This window comes from Phacochoerus africanus, chromosome 3 (genome assembly GCF_016906955.1).
Source record: "Phacochoerus africanus isolate WHEZ1 chromosome 3, ROS_Pafr_v1, whole genome shotgun sequence".
Lineage (NCBI taxonomy): Eukaryota > Metazoa > Chordata > Mammalia > Artiodactyla > Suidae > Phacochoerus > Phacochoerus africanus.
The window spans coordinates 52959570-52977196 of NC_062546.1; the positions used below are offsets into that span (position 1 = coordinate 52959570).

Here is a 17627-nt window from a genome sequence, read left to right on the forward strand (position 1 = left end):
CCAAATCAACCAGAGCCGCACAGATGTCGGTGGGAGGGGAGCCATACCTTCTTCCAACAAGGCTGGTCCTTGTTCCAGGGGCCAGGTGGGTTCCCGGCGGACGGTTCAAGTCAGAGAATCTTACCTCTGCTAAGAACGCTGCCCTGGGCCACATCCAGGGGGAGGGAGTGATGGGAAAAATCCCTTGATTCAGTCACCATCAAAGACAATTTTATTTACCCACAAAAACAAATCTGAAGCCCCGTGAGTGGCTTCGAGCTCAGCCCTCCTCCCGCCGCACTCACGGATCCATACGGTGACACTGAGCTGAACCGTCCTTGCCCCGCGGTAGCACTTGAACCCCCACAACAACCCTGTGAGGTAGGTTTCACCACCCTCCCCTCCCGACCCAGGTGACAGACAGGGAAGCCGAGGCGCGAGCGACAGAGAGCGGGTCCAGGTGCTCTGGGCGAGGGAATCCACAGGTTCCCACAGTCCACATGGCCCGCCTGCCCCTGTCCCCTTATCCCCTTGAGTGGCTGCCGGGCAGGGGCTCAGGATCGCAGAGCTTCGTTCTGCCGAGAGCTCCTGCATACGACAGTTTTTTTTTTTTTTATGGAGTCTGCAGGGCCCCTCAGGGCCACCCTTCCCCAGCCAGGTTCCCACACACGCAGGCCTCAGGGACAGACACAGCGAGTCCTGAGCGCAGCATGCAGGTGCACTGCGCGGTGCAGAGGGCTTTAATGGCATTCCTCCAACGGGCTTAGCAGAAAAGAAACAAGGAGGTGTCTCATCCCCCTCAGAAGGCAGCCCCGGGAGCCCAGGAAGCTTCGAAGACGCTGGAGCCCCCAATGCAGAGCAGCCCGAGGAGCCCGCAACTGGGGAGGCAGCGGCAGCGAGGCAGCTGCGGCCGGCGGGGCGCATGCTCAGGACCGGCTCCTGTCCTCGTGGTTGCCGACAATCATCTTGCTGTACAGCTTCTGCTGCTCCTCCTTGAATGTGTCCTTCACCTTTTCCCGCTTCAGACCACCATCCCTGAAGAGAGAAAGAGAAGGGCTGGGTGCCAGAGCAGAGGCCTTGCTGCTGCCCCGCCTGGGGGCCAGGTGCACAGGACACTCCCGCCAGAGACCGAGCACCACGCGGGTCCCTCATCAGGATGACCTTGGAACCGGCCCTGGGCCCCTGGGACCCACACTCTTCATTTACACATCTCACTCCTGCACCCTGTGCAGGGTGCTTTTTTGTCTTTTTTTTTTGGTCTTTTTGTCCTTTTAGGGCCGCACCCAAGGCACATGGAGGTTCCCAGGCTAGGGGTCCAATTGGAGCTGTAGCCGCCGGCCTATGCCAGAGCCACAGCAATGAGGGATCCAAGCCGTGTCTGCAACCTACACCACAGCTCACGGCAACGCCGGATCCTTAACCCACTGAGTGAAGCCAGGGATTGAACCCGAGTCCTCATGGATGCCAGTTGGGTTCGCTAACCACTGAGCCACGACAGGAACTCCCAGGGTGCTTTCTAACCGCTTACGCTTTCCAAGGAGTTTGTAGAGTTCTTTCTGCTTGAACATTCATCCTCAATTTCAAGAAGGTATCTATCTGGCTTCATGGAAAGTGAGCCAAGCTTTAAGAAAAAGTGAGACTTATAAAGAATCTGAAAAACTGATCTGTACGATAAGATCTGTAAAACTCAGATCCACAGATGCTCCAGATTCATACCAAAGAGCCAAAGGGAAAAATACAAGTTCTTACCCTTTGAGCTCAAGGGACGGTCCCGTAAGGGAACTGAAGTAATGCAGGGTTTGGGCTTCAACCCCGGCACCGCCACAAACAGCGCCAAAGAAATGCTCTGCAAAGTCCCAACCCCCACACCTGTCACCCTAACGCCTGGCCCACACCCTGGAACATCATCCCCTCGGTGCCAGACGCAAACCCAAGCCTGCCCAGGCAGTCTGTCCCTTACACCTGGAGGTGGAGGCGGCGGGAAAAGGCTCTGGTGAGGCCCTCCCCTCTGGACACACCTCACGCTGGGAGCTCTCACACCTGCCACATCCTCTAAAATCCCCAGCAGAGGCTGCCTTCAAAAGCAGCCCCCTTGTCGTCCCTGGGTCTCAGCGATGGGAACGTGGGGCAGTGGCTAAACATGCAGCTCTAGAAGCCCGTCAGCCCTGAGCTCAAGGTGCAGCTCCAGGGCTTATTCTATGACTTCACAAAATAGTTACTTAACCTCTCCGAGTTTCTGTTTCTCATCTGAAAAATGGGAATAATGGCTACTTTCCTACTCATGGGGTCACTCTGAGGAGATAAGATTAGCAGAGCAGTGCAGCTCCGTGCCTGGCACATGTGCACATGTCTAGAAAGGTCACCATCTGAGGGCCAAGCCACTGCCCAAGAGTTCACGGGCCAGTTTACGTGTCCACTCAGTTCAAGTGTGCTCCAGAGCAACCCCTGCACTTAAACCTAAGGGGCCCGGGGGTGGGGTGTGTGTGTGTCAGGTCCCCTGATCCAGTGTTCATCTCTGTTGGCCTCCTATTACCTGGACTATAACGCGCTCATACCCCAAAAGAAGCATCTGTAAACTGTGGCCCATGGGCCAGATATACCAACGCCAGGGTGTGTTCTCCCCGCCCGTGCTCGTGGACCGTCTTGGGCTACTCTTGAACCACAAGGGCAGAGTCCAGCAGCCGCCCCAGACCACAAGGCCCACAGAGCCGGAAATACGTACTCTTTTTCAGAAAAAGTCTGCCAGCTCCTGCTCTAGCAGGTAACACGCTAATGCCAAAACCAAACAGGTCTTTTTAAAGTCGGCCCAGGAGTTCCCGTCATGGCTCAGCGGTAAACGAATCCAACTAGGAACCATAAGGTTGCAGGTTCGATCCCTGGCTTTGCTCAGTGGGTTAAGGATCCAGCATTGCCGTGAGCTGTGGTATAGGTTGCAGACGTGGCTCTGATCCCGCATTGCTGTGGTTCTGGTGTAGGCCGGCAGCTACAGCTCCGATTAGACCCCTAGCCTGGGAACCTCCATATGCCGCAGGAGCGGCCCCAGAAATGGCAAAAAAAGACAAAAAAAAAATTAAAGTTGGCCCAAGGCTGCCAGACACACACACCATTAGACAGCCCAGTGCTCCCGTGAGGCTCCCTGGCCACCAGGGTCCCCTGCCTAGAGACAGGGCTGTCTGGGTGCTCTGGAAAGGACAGCCAAGCTTGATGCTTCGCCCAAGCATCCTGGGCCCCACAAGCACGTCAGATGCCGCCTCTCCAGGGGGTGAGCATGACCCTCCACACCAGGGAGAGGAGGACCCTTGGTAGGGGAGTGGTGCATGCAGCACCCACTTCAGAGATCTGAAGTCCTCCCAGATGCTCCCGACTCACCACAGCAGGTCCACGAGCCCTCCCTGTCTGGCAATGGCAGATTTCACTCTGTTGGCGAACTGGACAGCATCTTCCTCCGCCTGTGAGAAAGAAGGCAGGGTGGTGCTCAGCGCAGGCTCTGGGCACAGAGGGAGGGCAGGCCTCGCACAGGGGGGTACCCACCTCTCTGGTCATGGGGGGCAGGTACCAGACGCTGCAGACGATGGCCCAGCTGGTCATCATCCTCAGCAGGTACGTCACCATCCCGTACTTGCTGCTGTTCCAGAAGGCGTCCCCAAACTGAGGGTCATACTGCAAGACAATGGGAAGCTGGGCCGTGAGCGCTCGGTTGCTGCCACGGCGGGTGGGCGGCCGCAGCAGGGTCTCTGAACACGCCGCCCAGGGCTGCGTCGTGTCCGGACACTGCTCCTGGACCCCTGCAAGAACACTCCCCAAGTACCCCCCGCCTGGGTGCTTTGGACCAGGCTCCGCTATAGACCCTCAGGGAGGACACGTGGTCTTCCTCACATTCCCCTGCTCTGATCGGAGTCATGTTTTACTCACAGGCGCCTACGATCTAGAGCTGAGGTTTTCAGGCATCGTCCCACACAAAATGGGCTAATGCCCTCCCCGCATCCACTCCCCAGAGCCAACGACCACCAGCCTCCCGCCCCACCTGCCCCTCCCATCGAGGCCAGTGCTAATCAACACATCCACACCACGGGGCCCCCGCAAAGAGAGATTTTCTCACACGACTGCCAACTTTCAGGTATCATGTCAGACAGAGGAGGAAACGATGAAAAAGCTCTGCTTCTGTAATGACACTTTTTTGAGGCCATGCCTGCAGCATTCTGAAGCTCCTGGGCCAGGAATCAAACCCGTACCACAGCAGCAACCACGTTAGATCTTTAACCCACTTGGCCACCAGGAGACTCCTGTGATTACCCTCCTAACGGAGTTCAGAGTCTGTGTGAGGGGGAGGCTAAGCTCTGGTGAGCAAAGTCATCAGTGTCCCTTAGCGGCAGGCGCACGTCCACGGCCCACGGGGCTGCCACACTTCCCACCGAGAAGGGGCTCATCAGATACGTTCATCTGCGAGCAGCTCTGACAGAGGCAAGGGCTGAGCTTCAGTGGCATCTTGTGGGCCATGAGGCTGCAGCTGTGACCCTCATTCTCACTGAACAGCAAAGTGGCGCCGGAGAGCAGGGCGGGAGGGGCGGGAGGAAGTCATGAGAGGCAGCACGAGCAGCTGGAGGATAGGGGGCCTGCACAAACGGCCACCGAGCGTCTGAGGGGTCTCGCAGACAGGATGTCAGACTGTGTGACCGCAAAGCAAAGGCTCAGGACCAGAGTAGAAAAACAAAAGGAAACCAAATCTCAGGAGTTATCACGCAGGACCAAGCTGCCACTAGTGTCGGATGTCCTGTCCCCAGAGGCCTCAGGGAGGACACTGGCCAAGATGCCCCAGCAGAGGGGATGGTAGGACTGGGTTTGAACCACAGGATTTACTTTCAGGCCTTTCAAGCTGAATTTTATGACTCTCAGAATAAAAATGAGATAATCATGCCTAACTGTAGACCTGACTACAGAAATGAAGACATTCAGACTTAATTATAGAAACTAAAAATCTCAGTGGTAACTACAGAAGTCTAATGGGTTCCTGTTCCAACACCAAGAAGAAACAAGGGAGAAGACGGAGTTTTAAACAGGAGCCCGTGTGTGATGAGAAGAAAGTGCTGCAACCTTTTGGCCAGCGTGGCTGCGGGCAACCCTGAGCCTATGTGTGAGAGCCCTCTGTGGGGGTCAGATCCTCTAGTCCATGCTGGGCAGACGCCGTAGAGAAAAAAACAGGCGGAAGTTCAAAACAGCAATAAAGCCCTCAAAATAAGTCAACAACTTAATTTCAGTGGAAAGGTAATAAGAGCTTTGAAGCCACAGAGGTTATGCAAGTTTGGTTACCCATGCCGGCTTCCCAAAAACCAGGAAAGCATCTGGGAAGCAGAAATTCTCACTCAAAGGTGAGCTTTAATAAAGCTGCGGTGGAAGGGAACTTTCTGGGAGGGGGCAGGACCCAGGGTCCCTGTTCCCAAACTGGCTAACAAGGGCAGGGCTCTCAGTGCAGTTCCAGGGAAGGTTAGAAATTCAGGCTCAGAAATCCTGGGCCTAGGGCTCAGCAAGCTGCATTTTCACAAGGCACCAGGTGGTGCCGATGCAGCTCAAAGAACCGGTGCTCTGGAGCGAGCAACCAGGGCTTTGGTGCGGCGGGATCATTCATAAACGCGCAAGGGCAGTGGTGGCGAGCTCCCAGGACGTTAACGTGGGACGGCAGGCATGTGATGCCAACACCATTCCCTGTTCCCACAGCTGTGGCAGACCCTAACAGAACATTCTCTGTTGTTCCAGACACGTTGTCCTCGACAAATTACGGGGGCAGCCCTGCTCCAGGGACCAATTACCCTGCAGCCACCAGTTACCCACCGTCCCAGCACTGGCACCCACTTGTCTGGTAAAAATGGGGCAGCTGGGAAGCAGTGGCTTAACCAAGAGGAGCATCCCAAATGCACTGGCAAGGTGAGAGTAAGACTTTCTGCAGGAGACTCTGCAGGCAACAGATGCTCCAAAAGGATGGAGACCAATTCCAAGCACAGCTCTGACTCGAATCTCTGCGCTGAGACTTCAACCCAAACACTTCAACACAGTGACAATTGCCTGTGTTTTTCCTCACATTATCATGTGAGTAACAGCATTCTTTTGGAAACTGTAATGCATATTCCTTTATGAAGTCAGGTGGATATGAGAGAGGAGAGAGAGGAAGGAGGAAAAAAGAAACTAGCTAAATGCTTCCCAGCCTCCTAGGTGAGGGTGAGCGGTCAGAGGTTCAAGTTCCTGAAAGGGGGGTGGGGGGGCAGATGAGACAGGCTCTTAAGGCCCCTTTGTTTTCACAGGCGCCTCAGGTACGTCAGGTGCCGCAGAAGCCAAGGCAGTGGAGCAGCAAGGCACAACTGCGCCCGCCCACCCTCACCTCCACCAAACACACAGCCCAGCACGCCCTCCCTGAAGGGCCCCCTCTTCCTGCGGCAGGCCTGCTCCCAGGGCGGGGTTTATGAAAGAGGAGGAGTGAGTGGGGGAGACAGGCCAAGCTGAGGCAGGAGGTGAGGCGAGGCTGGAGGCGGCCGTCCCAGCCCCAGATGTTCCACCCAGAGGGCCACTCGGGGGCCCAGGCCCCAGCACCTCCCTCCTGTCTCTGGCCGAGGCCCCTTAATAGCAGCAATGACCACAGGACCCTAAGAAGGCTCCTACCTTGATCGCAACAGGGTAAACGGTGGCTCCAATCTCAAAACTTCCCTTTTTGAACATCATCACTGATGTATTATTGATGCAGGTTCCTAAAATGCAGGAGAGTACAATGCTTTTTCTTTTCTCCGTCTTCTTTTGGGCCACACTCACAGCATGTGGAAGTTCCCTGGGCCAGGGATCAAACCCGCACCACAGCAGTGACCTGAGCCACCGCAGTGACAATACTGGACCCCTAACCTCTAGGCCACCGGGGAACTCCTCTTTTGATCCTATACCCCAAGGACTTTAAGGGTTAAATATAATAATAAAAAATTCTTCTAATGGCTCTTCCATTAGGGGATAGATCAGTCACCTCCCTAAACTCTTGAATGAGCACTTAAAAGAGATGAGCGTAATGCTGTCCTTTCTTATCACAGGACCACTTCCCTGGGTCAACAGAGCAGCCTGGATGAGAGGCCAGATTTCCAGCAGATATGGGAGGGCTGGGAAAGGACCCCACAGGAAGCTGGATAAGTCTGTCGGCAACACTCTGAAAGGAACTCCCACACTGGGGACTCCTGGCCCAAATTCTGAATCTGAGTTTTCGGTACCACTGGGGACCTCACATTATTCAGTGACTCCCTCCCCCCATCCCATGCCCCACAACAAGGGTGAGGCGGGGGCTCCAACGCCACTGTGCAGTCAGCCCCCGTGCGCGGCCTCCCCACGGAGCAGCTCACCCTCTGGGAAGATAAGGATGGGCAGCTTGCTTTTATCCTGCACGTGCTCCGTCAGCCTTGAGAAGAGAAAAGTAAAAGGGTCAGCCGGCCTCGCGTCTTGTCATCATCCGAGCGCGTCTATCCACAACCTGGCTGGACGTGACGCCAGCTGCTGCACAAGAGCAGGGTAACAAACGCCAGCCTCTGGTATAAACCCGTGGCCTGAATCTCATAAAGACAAAACCTACAACTGGACGACTTCCATTTAATGCACACAGCTGGTCAACAAAGCGCAGACCTGGGACTGTCTAAAGGAGGTGATAACCGTGGGGTCTGGCAAGAAGCAGCCTGGATAAACACTTGCCCCGACTCCCCACAGCCGTGCCGGTGGGACCTCAGCCCTGAGACACGGTGCAGGAATCCAGTGGCAGCTCACTGCCCCCGGGGAGGCACGGCCTCTGCCGAGCCTTCATTCTCGATTTACTGCAGAGCGCTCGCCATCACCTATGTGGGGATTTACCTATTTTTTTCAAGCTTGAACACCAAGCAGCACTTTGTTCTATTGCTTTAAGTGTCTTTTCTTTTTTGATAGTGAATTGATTTTGAGATTTTCAAATCACATTAAAAGTGCCTATGTTGCTCATTACAAAGGTTAAACACATGACTAACTTGGGAAATAATGCTAGGGCTTCAATACTTTTATACTCCATGTTCCAGAAAAACACTGTACACGGAAGCAGTCTGGGATCAGCGGATGGAGACTGGGCCGAGACTGAGGCCATAACTTCCCGTCCATAGGTTGTGCCACTTGGTTACCTTTTGGCCACCAGGTGGCGATCCTTCACCTCCGAGCGCTCGAACCAGACGTGGGGACAGGCCTTGACCATGGCCCTCTGAATCACGCCCATGAGCCCGCCGTGCACCTGCCCCACCTGCTCTCAGACAAAAGGACAAAGGGACAGTGGGAGCGAGGCCATCCTTGCCCAAAGGCCCCAGACCCCATGAGACACAGACTCCAACCTTTCATCCCTAACGGTTTGTCAGGAACCACAGGTTTCTCACTATTAAGAGACCATTATGAGACCCTCTGCTTCTCATCAGTGATAGCAGAGATGCGTCATTTAAAACAACAATGAAAAACCGGAGTTCCCGTTGTGGCGCAGTGGAAAAGAATCCGACTAGGAACCATGAGGTTTCTGGTTCGATCCCTGGCCTCGCTCACTGGGATAAGGATTCAGCATTGCCGTGAGCTGTGGTGCAGGTTGCAGACGTGACTCAGATCTGGCGTAGGCCGGCAGCTATAGCTCCAATTAGACCCCTGGCCTGGGAACCTCCATATGCCTTGGGTCAGGCCCTAAAAAGCAAAAACAAACAAAAACAACGCTGAAAACCTTAACATGAGACAATGAAGCAGAGCATACCTGTCCCCACATGGGCTCCCCAATGCCCAAACCGAGTCCCTTCCAGCCCCTTTCCCATGGCCTCTACACTTCCCCCAACTCTCAGCCACTCTGTGCAGAACACCCAAGTCCCAAGGCATCCCCTACCCGTGCGCACCCCTAAGAAAGAGCTCCCACCCCAGACCAGTCTAAAGGAAGAGTCCCGCCCCGAGAAGACCACAGAGACAGGCCTTACCATGGCGTAATAGCCATCGCTGGCCAAGATGATGACGTCGATGGGAGAAGTGTGGTTGGCCACGCAGATGCCGCCGTTTCTAGGCCTGTTCTTCCTGCGTTTAAGATGTACCCAGAGCAACAGAAATGAGTGTGAAACTATCCACCTGGACTCAGGCCTGGCCGCAGCCCCATCCCCCCATCCCACCCTGAGCCCCCCCACCTGTCGTGGTAGGTGATGATGGCCGTCAGGGCTCGCACGCAGATCCGATAGCACATCAGGTGAACGTGTTTACTCAGGAACTCCTTGAACCTGCAACAAGAGGACCCAGGCTTTTTCTTTTATTACACACCGGAAAACGGGAACCATCTCAGCACCAATGCCTATCTCCTTGATGACTGCAGTGTTTCTATACATGTTAGCGTGTACGGTAAACCCCTGCATGAGCATGTGCACATACAGAGAGAAATGACGAGGACGGCTTAAATTCACCGAAGCTGATGCACTTAGAACTCACAGTCTGGAGCCTTCAGCCCAGGTGGGTCTCCTGACTCCCCTCTGCTGGTCAACACTGAGGCCAGAGAGTCACCCCTCCCCACCAGCCTGGGCGGAAGAGATTTGCCAGCCCCAGAACTTCCCAGAAGGAGCCAGTTTCTCTTCAAAAAACAGCAAACAAGGGAGTTCCCGTTGTGGCTCAGTGGTTAATGAATCTGACTAGAAACCATGATGTTGTGGGTTCGATCCCTGGCCTTGCTCAGTGGGTTAAGGATCCAGCGTTGCCATGAGCTGTGGTGTAGGTTGCAGATGTGGCTCGGATCCCGTGTTGCTGTGGCGTAGGCTGGCAACTACAGCTCTGATTGGACCCCTAGCCTGGGAACCTCCATATGCCACAGGTGCGGCCTTAGAAAAGACAAAAAAAAAAAAAAAGGCAAGCAAACAAGGAGTTCTCTTGTGGCGCAGCAGGTTAAAGTTCCGGTTTTGTCCTTGCTTGGCTGGGGCTGCTGCTGTGACATGGATTCAATCCCTGGCCCAGGAACGTCTACATGCTGCCGGTGTGGCCAAAAGAGAAAAAGAAGAAGAAAAAACAACGACCTAACTACACTTCCTGTTCTCTCACCAGTTCATCAACACAGTGGAAGGCCCAAAACTAAACAACGCTCTGTAAAACCCCGCTATAGCCCTTGGACACTATGGTTTGTGGTTTCTCCCTTTTGTTTATCAAGTGGGAAGAGTGTGAGGGCTGGAGAGCAAAGAGAACAAGGTCACAGATCAGGATAGGTCAAAAAACAAACAAACAAAAAAGGAAGATAGTAAGACTTTAGTGCCGGTGCACATTATCCGTGGGTTATTCTTCAAGATTCAATGGTTTGGGCTGAACCCAAAGGGGTGGCCTGGCCTTCAAGATTGGAGCCCCGCCCCCAGGACCCCCAGCCTCAGACCTCCATGCTCCACTTACCTCCCATTCGGCAGGTACCCCACCACGGTTGTGCCCACCACCAGGAGGCTAATCCCCGTGAAAGCAAGCGCTATCCTGAAATGAGAAGACAGGTTAAACCCTGCGGGTAAATCCCTGTACCAAGTGTAGAGCTCAATGTGTGCAAACCAAAGTGGGCATCGCGGAAACCACCCCCAGATCCCACCACCTGGGCCCAGACAAGAGCTCCAGCCAGAAACGTGAGCAGGCCTGGCCAAGCTGGGGCCATTCTGCTTCCAAACTGACAGGCCACCACGGACATAGCCCTGGGCAAACACTCTCCTCAGGCATCAGGTGGCCAGGACGATGGGAGGGAGACCCAAAGGCTGGCTGAGCCACCCTCAGGCACCCGCTGTCCTTTGCTTCCCTTTGGCTTTAAACCCTGGCAGCAGCACAGCTTCTCTGTGAAGCAAGAGGAAGTAAAGCCTGAAGGACCAGCAGCCAGCAAGACATACTCAGAATAGCACGCAGTACAGAAAGGCCGGGAGGTCAATGCTGCCTCTGTCCCAGAGGGGAGCTGCAGGAAGAGGGGTGGCCAGGAGGAACATCGTGTCCCCTGTTCCTGCGTGGAGTCTGTCCGGACCAGCAACCTGTCTTTGAGAAACCCAGCTGCGTCTGCCTGCTACGCAGACAATCGCCAGTGTACCCTTCTGAGAGCCAGGTGGCCTGGCCAGAGCAGATTGTAGCATCCTTCTCGCCCAGGAGGGGACAGAGCAGAGCAGCGGGCAGATCACACCAGGCCCCAGGCCGGCTCACCTGAGGGGCAGAAGAAAGCAGTAGCGGATCAGCACGCCCAGCCCCCACAGCACGGTGAGCCGGAGGCTAATGTACTGGAAGTTATAGTTGGTCCTGCTCAGCAGGTTCCAGGACTCCAGCTCCTCTGCCGAGAATCTCTTTGTCACCTCATCGTCCATAATGGTCTCCATTCCTTTGCGGCAAAAGTAGAAGATGTCCGAGAGCTCAAACTCGGGAGTGCTGTCCAGGGCCTTGCTGCTCCCGCTCCGGCGGACTTCTTTGATCTCTTCCTCCAGCGACGTGGGATCTTTTGCGATGATTCCTGCAAGAGAAGAGCCCTGTCAGGCGGCAGGTGGCACAGCAGCCTGTTACAAACATTCAGGGCACACACCCTATGGTCCACGTGGCAGCGGCGGGCAGGTGTGGAAGCCCAGCTTGCAGGGACACAGGGCGAGGGCACGTCTCGGGATGGGGTGGAGGCCCGGCTCACCATTGGTGTAGGGTTTGTAAAGCTGGTGGTTCTTCTCCTTGGCTCCTCTCTCCATCCTCAGGGTAGCCCACTGCGGGGGGACAACAACACACCGGAATAAGGTCTTGTCCCTCTGGGGGCACCCCCATTTCCACTCTGTGAGAGCCTCGAGCCCGCTCACCCAGGCTCAGGCAGCACCTCTTCTCCCAGCGCAGACCCACCCCAACCACAGCTCTGTCACCTGTGGTGGAGCTGGGCCGGGGGAGGTGCTCCTGGCTCCTCGGGAACCACCGGCTTGCCGTCCATGGACCTCAGATGGCCCTTTTTTTCTGCCCAACAGCAAAATCAAGCATCCTCTAAGCTCTGCCTGCCACCAAATTACTCCATCAAAGCAACAACTCTCATTCTCAAGTCGATAAAGGATTTAAACAGTATACGCATGTCTGGGCTGTCCATTCAGTCTCCAAGTAACCTTTGAACAGGAGGACTCCACAACCGTGCAAAGAAAGCGTGAGAGCAGCTTAATGTTTAAAAAACAAAACAAAGCAAGACAACCCACAAAAAACTGTTAATGAAAATACCACTGTTTGGAGATAAAAAATGAAACAGGCATTCCCGTTGCACCACAGAGTTTGGGTAGTGCCAAGATGCAGGCTTGATCCCCAGCCCAGAACAGTAGGCTAAAGGATCTGGCACGGCCCCAGGTGTGCTTAGGTCGCAATTGCGGCTCAGATCTGATCCTTGGCCCAGAAACTCCATTTGGTGTGGGTAGAGACAAAAAAGAAAAAATAAACAAAAGTATGTACCTTGTTTTAAAAAAAAAAAAAAAAAAGGAGAGAGAGAAAGAAACAAAACTAGGCTCAAACCCCAAGTCTGACACTTTTGCTGTGTCCCTTAAGCAGCTCATTTCAACTCTCTAAATATTGGTCTTTTCTGTCTACAAAACCCAACGATGACAGGGCTTCAACCTCCTACCTCACCAGGATCAAGCAGGAACCTCAGCACCCACAAAACACCCTAACTGTCCCCATAATACTGAAATACTATGGTCTCCAGAAAAGAGGCTCTTCCTAGGGCCTCTCTTCCTTCATTAAAATCCTTTTAACAGGAGTTCCCATTGTGGCTCGGCGGGTTAAGAACCCGAATAGTATCCTTGAGGATGCAGGTTTGATCCCTGGCCTCACTCAGCTGGTTAAGGATCCAGTGTTGCCATGAACTGTGGTGTAGGTCGCAGATGTGGCTCAGATCCTTTTAACAATACTGAGAGCAGAGGCTAGGTCTCTTTTACCATCCAAGGATGAGGGGTGAAGGCGTGAGCCTCTCCCACCCCCCTGCTACAGGGGACCCTGAACAGGAAGTCACGACCACCTGACTCAAAGACATAGAATAGATATCTGAAAAGGTGTTTTCCCAAGCTTGTCTCCATAGTTATACAAGGTAGAAATAAGCCCCATCACCCTATGACACAGCAGGAGCTGCATAGCCCCGGACACTTGGTAGACTCTGCTGGTAGAGCAGTACCAGCAAGGCTGCCCTGATGCTGAGGCACAGCCAAAAGCAGGACACACGTTTAATCAGTGGTCTGACCTCATGTGGACATTTCTTCAAATGCCATGATCTAAAGAAAACAGGCAGCTTATGGCGTCACCCACTCAGAGAAAGGTCTAAGGCAGGAAAATTCCCATAGCCCATCATCGTATTTCAGATATATATTTACTTTTTCTTTTTAGCACCACACCTGTGGCATATGGAGGTTCCCAGGCTAGGGGTTGAATCAGAGCTACAGCTGCTGGCCTACACCACAGCCACAGCAACGCCACATCTGAGCCGCGTCTGAGACCTATCTCACAGCTCATGGCAATGCCAGATCCTTAACCCACTGAGCGAGGCACCAGGGATCGAACCTGCATCCTCATGGATACGATTTGGGTTCTTAACCCTCTGAGCCACAGGGAACTCCGGTATTTCAGATATTTCGCCCTTGATGTCTTCTGGAATGATTTTTTTTCTAGAAAGAAAAGTAAAAATAACTCCCATAATGGAGGAAGATGACTTCCATCTGGGGATTTCATCAAGGAAGGAGGTGAATAAAGGGCAAGAGCGTTTAGGACAAGCCTGGCACACAGACACAGTTCACTCAACCAGAATTCAGGGTTTTCATTTTGGCCAGGACTCCGGTGGTGCTGCAAGCGCAGAGTCAGAGCACCATGGTTCTGTGCTGACAGTTCTGACCCTTGGGTTGGACTGGAACAGGCAGGTAACATGCACTCAGGCCACATGGGCGCCAGGACTTCTGTCTATGAGGACTGCCTCATGATGGACAATCCAGGAAGGCTGGCATTGCCATCTGCACTGGAAAGGTGCTGGCTCTGTGAGGTTCCAGTCTCCGAGCTCCACAACGAAGCTCTGTCTAAACATCCTCATGCCCCCGGCTTCGTACTTTCGGCTTTTCCTTTGCAGACTTCAGGTGCATTACCAAATGCCTCTGTGCTTATGAGCAAAGAACTGTGCTAAGTCACAGGAGCAGGGGAAGAGGAAGGGGCGCTGCTTAGCACAACTGGCTCTTCTCTTAGAGCTTCGCTTTAAGACGCACGTGGTCAGACGTCCAAAATAAATGTGAGAATCCCAGGTTCGGAGTTTATCTCCCCATAACCCTCCTTTCCCTCCTTTTGATCTGAGACGCCATGTACTGTGCTGTTCAGGATCAGGTGACTTAATTCCCTTTGCAGCTTCTCCCGAACCAACGCCATCAGGGGCCCTGACAGTGCTGCACCTTAGGGAACAGTAAGCCCGACACAGTCCTTGGCATGTGAAAGGCAGGCCCAGCCCTTAGCAATGTGGCTGTGGGACAGTGCGTTTCTGCCAGGTACCCACTGTGGCAAAGCCTGCAGGTGAGAAACTACCGCCAGAGGGATAGTTTCTGAGAGGCTCAGCAGCAGCGCTCTGGGCAGACACCCTCCCTACTTCACCAGCCTCGGCTGCACTGCCTGTAACCTTCCCCAGCCAGCACTCTCCCCTCCCGGGCAAAGACCACATCTTTTAACACTCTAGTCTTCCTGCTTCCCATGCAAGCTCTCAGTAGCCACCGTCACAACTACATTCCTCACTTCCCCACACTTGCCAGTCACCTGCTGCTCCTGTGCACCTCGCCCTCCCATCTGGCTGGCATGACAACTGACAGGCAGCAGCACACACCCCTACCCGGTGTGCCCCGCTCCCAGGGCCTCCTCCCCTGTCCTGGGACCACCCTCCCCTGGTCTCCTGGTCTTCCAGGCTTCCATCTGCCCGCCAAGTCCCTCTATCTGCTCCTAAGGAGGTCCTCTTCCTGTCACTACCTTCCTTCCCTTGCTCTTACCTCACCTACAGGCGAGGGGCTGCAGCAGCCATTGCATCTCTCACCCTCTCTCCCAACACACCTCTGATCATCTGATATCGTGTCACTCCCTGGCTTGAGGGCCTTCAGCAGCTTCTCAATGCCTACAGAAATAGCCAGTTTTACAAGCTAACTCATTGGCTCCACGAACCCAGTGGCCTTTCCTTCCGACCTGGGTGCCATCTCTCAGCCAGACTGCCTTTTCTCAGTTCTACCCAGCCCACTCCTAGAACCTGTGCCTTTTTAAGACCCGGTTCAAATGCCAAATCTTACATGAAATGTTAGCTACCCGATGTCCACGGTCACGGTGCACCTCTGCCTGTGTATTTTAACTGGCACTGACCTGCCCACCCTATATCCACCTGGCAGGTACCCAGACACATATGACAACCCCCCCACCACACACAGGTGTACCTGGGCTGATCAAGGGTGAGCTGATCATGGAAAACTATCTGTTTTAGGTCCTCCAAAAGGTATACGTACTGCCTGGACCACCAGATATCTAGCTTTAATCATCTTTACCGGGATTATCCAGTTTAGAAGTTAAAATGGCTAGCAAGATTCCGGAAGAAAACACCAACACAAGGTTATATATAAGAAAACACCAACACAAGGTTGTGCTATCTATCAACACAACCATAACATAGGAATGCATGCTGCCAAGACCAAAACGTAACACATACAAAAATATTTTTAAGGTGTTGTAAGCCTTTAGATATAATATGAATTTTTTTGTTGTTGTTGTTTTGTTTTTTACGGCCACACCCACGGCACATGGGGAAGTCGAACTGGAGCTACAGCTGATGGCCTACATCACAGCCAAAGCAACGCCAGATCTGAGCCACATCTGCAACCTATACCACAGCTCATGGCAATGCCGGATCCTTAACCCACTGAGTGAGGCCAGGGATCGAACCTGCATCCTCATGGATCCTAGTTGGGTTCATTAACCACTGAGCCACGAGGAAACTCCCTGACTGTTTAAAATTCCTTTTTTTTTTGTCTTTTGTCCTTTTTAGGGCTGCACCCGCAGCATATGGAGGTTCCCAGGCTAGGGGTGTAGTCGGAGCTGTAGCCGCCGGCCTACACCAGAGCCACAGCAGTGCAGGATCCCAGCCATGTCCTACACCACAGCTCACAGCAACGCCTGATCCTTAACCCACTGAGTGAGGCCAGGGATCAAACCTGCATCCTCAAGGATCTTAGTCAGGTTCCTTAGCCACTGAGCCATGAGGGAACTCCTTGACTGTTTAAAATTCTTTTTTTTTTTTATCGGAGCTGTAGCTGCCGGCCTACACCAGAGCTGCAGCAATGCCAGATCCGAGCCGAGTCTGCAACCTACACCACAGCTCACGGCAACACCAGATCCTCAACCCACTGAGCGAGGCCAGGGATCGAACCCGCAGCCTCATGGTTCCTAGTCACATTCATTTCCGCTGCACCAAGACAGAAACTCCGAGTGTTTAAAATTCTTTAATATTTCATTATTTACTTATCTGCTGTGTAACAAACCACCCCATAACTTAGTGGCTCAAAATACCACTGCCACTGATTTTCCTCATGACTCTGCAAAGGGTACAGGGTCTGATCTCAGCTGGGTGGCTGAAGGTGGGCTGGAGCCCCCTGATGCTGGCTGTCACAGCCTTGCCGGACTGTGAGCTCAACACCTGCTTGTGGCATGGGCTTCCTCCCAACATGGCAGCCAGGCTTTGGGGCAAGTGTCCAAAGTCTGATGAAATTACACTGCTGCTTCTAACCTAACCTCCCACATCACATAGCATCTTGGCCATCACCTTCCAATGGCTAGAAAACGGTCACTAAGGCAGGTCCCCATCCAAGAGAAAGCCAAGCAGACTCCACCTTTCTGGTAGATGATGGAACCACTTATGGAGCTTTTTAAAAATGCCCTCTTGGAGTTCCCTGGTGGCCCAGCGGGTTAAGGATCCAGTGTTGTCACTGCTGTGTCGAGGGTTCGGTTCCCTGGCCTGGGAACTTCTGCATGCCAGGGGAACAGTTGGAAAAAAAAAAAAAAAAAGCCCACTCAAACCAGTTCAATCAGAATTTGTGGAAGAGTCTGGTGCTCCCCTATAAGTACCTGTTAAACACTCCCCAGGTAATTCAGATGTGTAATTAGGAAGAGATCTGCAGATTTAAAATGATCTCTGAGCTTCCTTCCAACCGCAAAATTACAGACAGCATCCCATTTCGGCAGGGATGAAGAGGATCAAAAAGGCAAACTAAAGGTCCTAGAAGTTGATAGCTGCTCTGACTCTGTACTGACAAAAGGGCCTATGTGGGTCTAAGGTTCACAGCAACTCCGGTCTGCACTGAAGATTTTCCTGGACTGAAAGTTCAGAAAATTACATTTCTTAATTAATTAAAATAAATACCATGCCTTAGTAGAAGGAGCTGGACCAAAGACTGACTAGATCACCACTTGTCAAACTCAAATGTGCGCCTGGAGCTTGCTGGCATGCAAGCCCTAAATCAGGAGGTCTGGAGGGCCCATGTCTCCATTTCTAACCAGCCTTAGGTGACACTTAGCTGCTGGTCTCTGAGCAGCACAACAACCCAGAGACCCCATGGTGCTCAGACACCTTCCTACGGACAGAGGTACTCAAGTAAGCACAGGCACACCTA

General features: G+C 53.4%; 1 protein-coding gene across 4 annotated transcripts in view; it reads right to left on the minus strand.

Moving 5' to 3' along the window:
• Positions 1–188: 188 nt before the first annotated feature.
• GPAT4 (glycerol-3-phosphate acyltransferase 4) overlaps positions 189–17627 on the minus strand; it is a 33780-nt gene continuing 16341 nt past the window's right edge. For all 4 annotated transcript variants that reach the window (XM_047771814.1, XM_047771812.1, XM_047771815.1 and 1 more), the window contains 11 exons: positions 11636–11705; positions 11167–11467; positions 10393–10467; positions 9159–9248; positions 8958–9051; positions 8139–8254; positions 7344–7399; positions 6628–6713; positions 3511–3639; positions 3349–3428; positions 189–1014 (listed from right to left, as the gene is read on the minus strand). In XM_047771814.1, the coding sequence (XP_047627770.1) occupies positions 906–1014; positions 3349–3428; positions 3511–3639; positions 6628–6713; positions 7344–7399; positions 8139–8254; positions 8958–9051; positions 9159–9248; positions 10393–10467; positions 11167–11467; positions 11636–11705 (1206 nt within the window). In that variant the 3' untranslated portion in view covers positions 189–905. The remainder of the gene's footprint in view (positions 1015–3348; positions 3429–3510; positions 3640–6627; positions 6714–7343; positions 7400–8138; positions 8255–8957; positions 9052–9158; positions 9249–10392; positions 10468–11166; positions 11468–11635; positions 11706–17627) is intronic.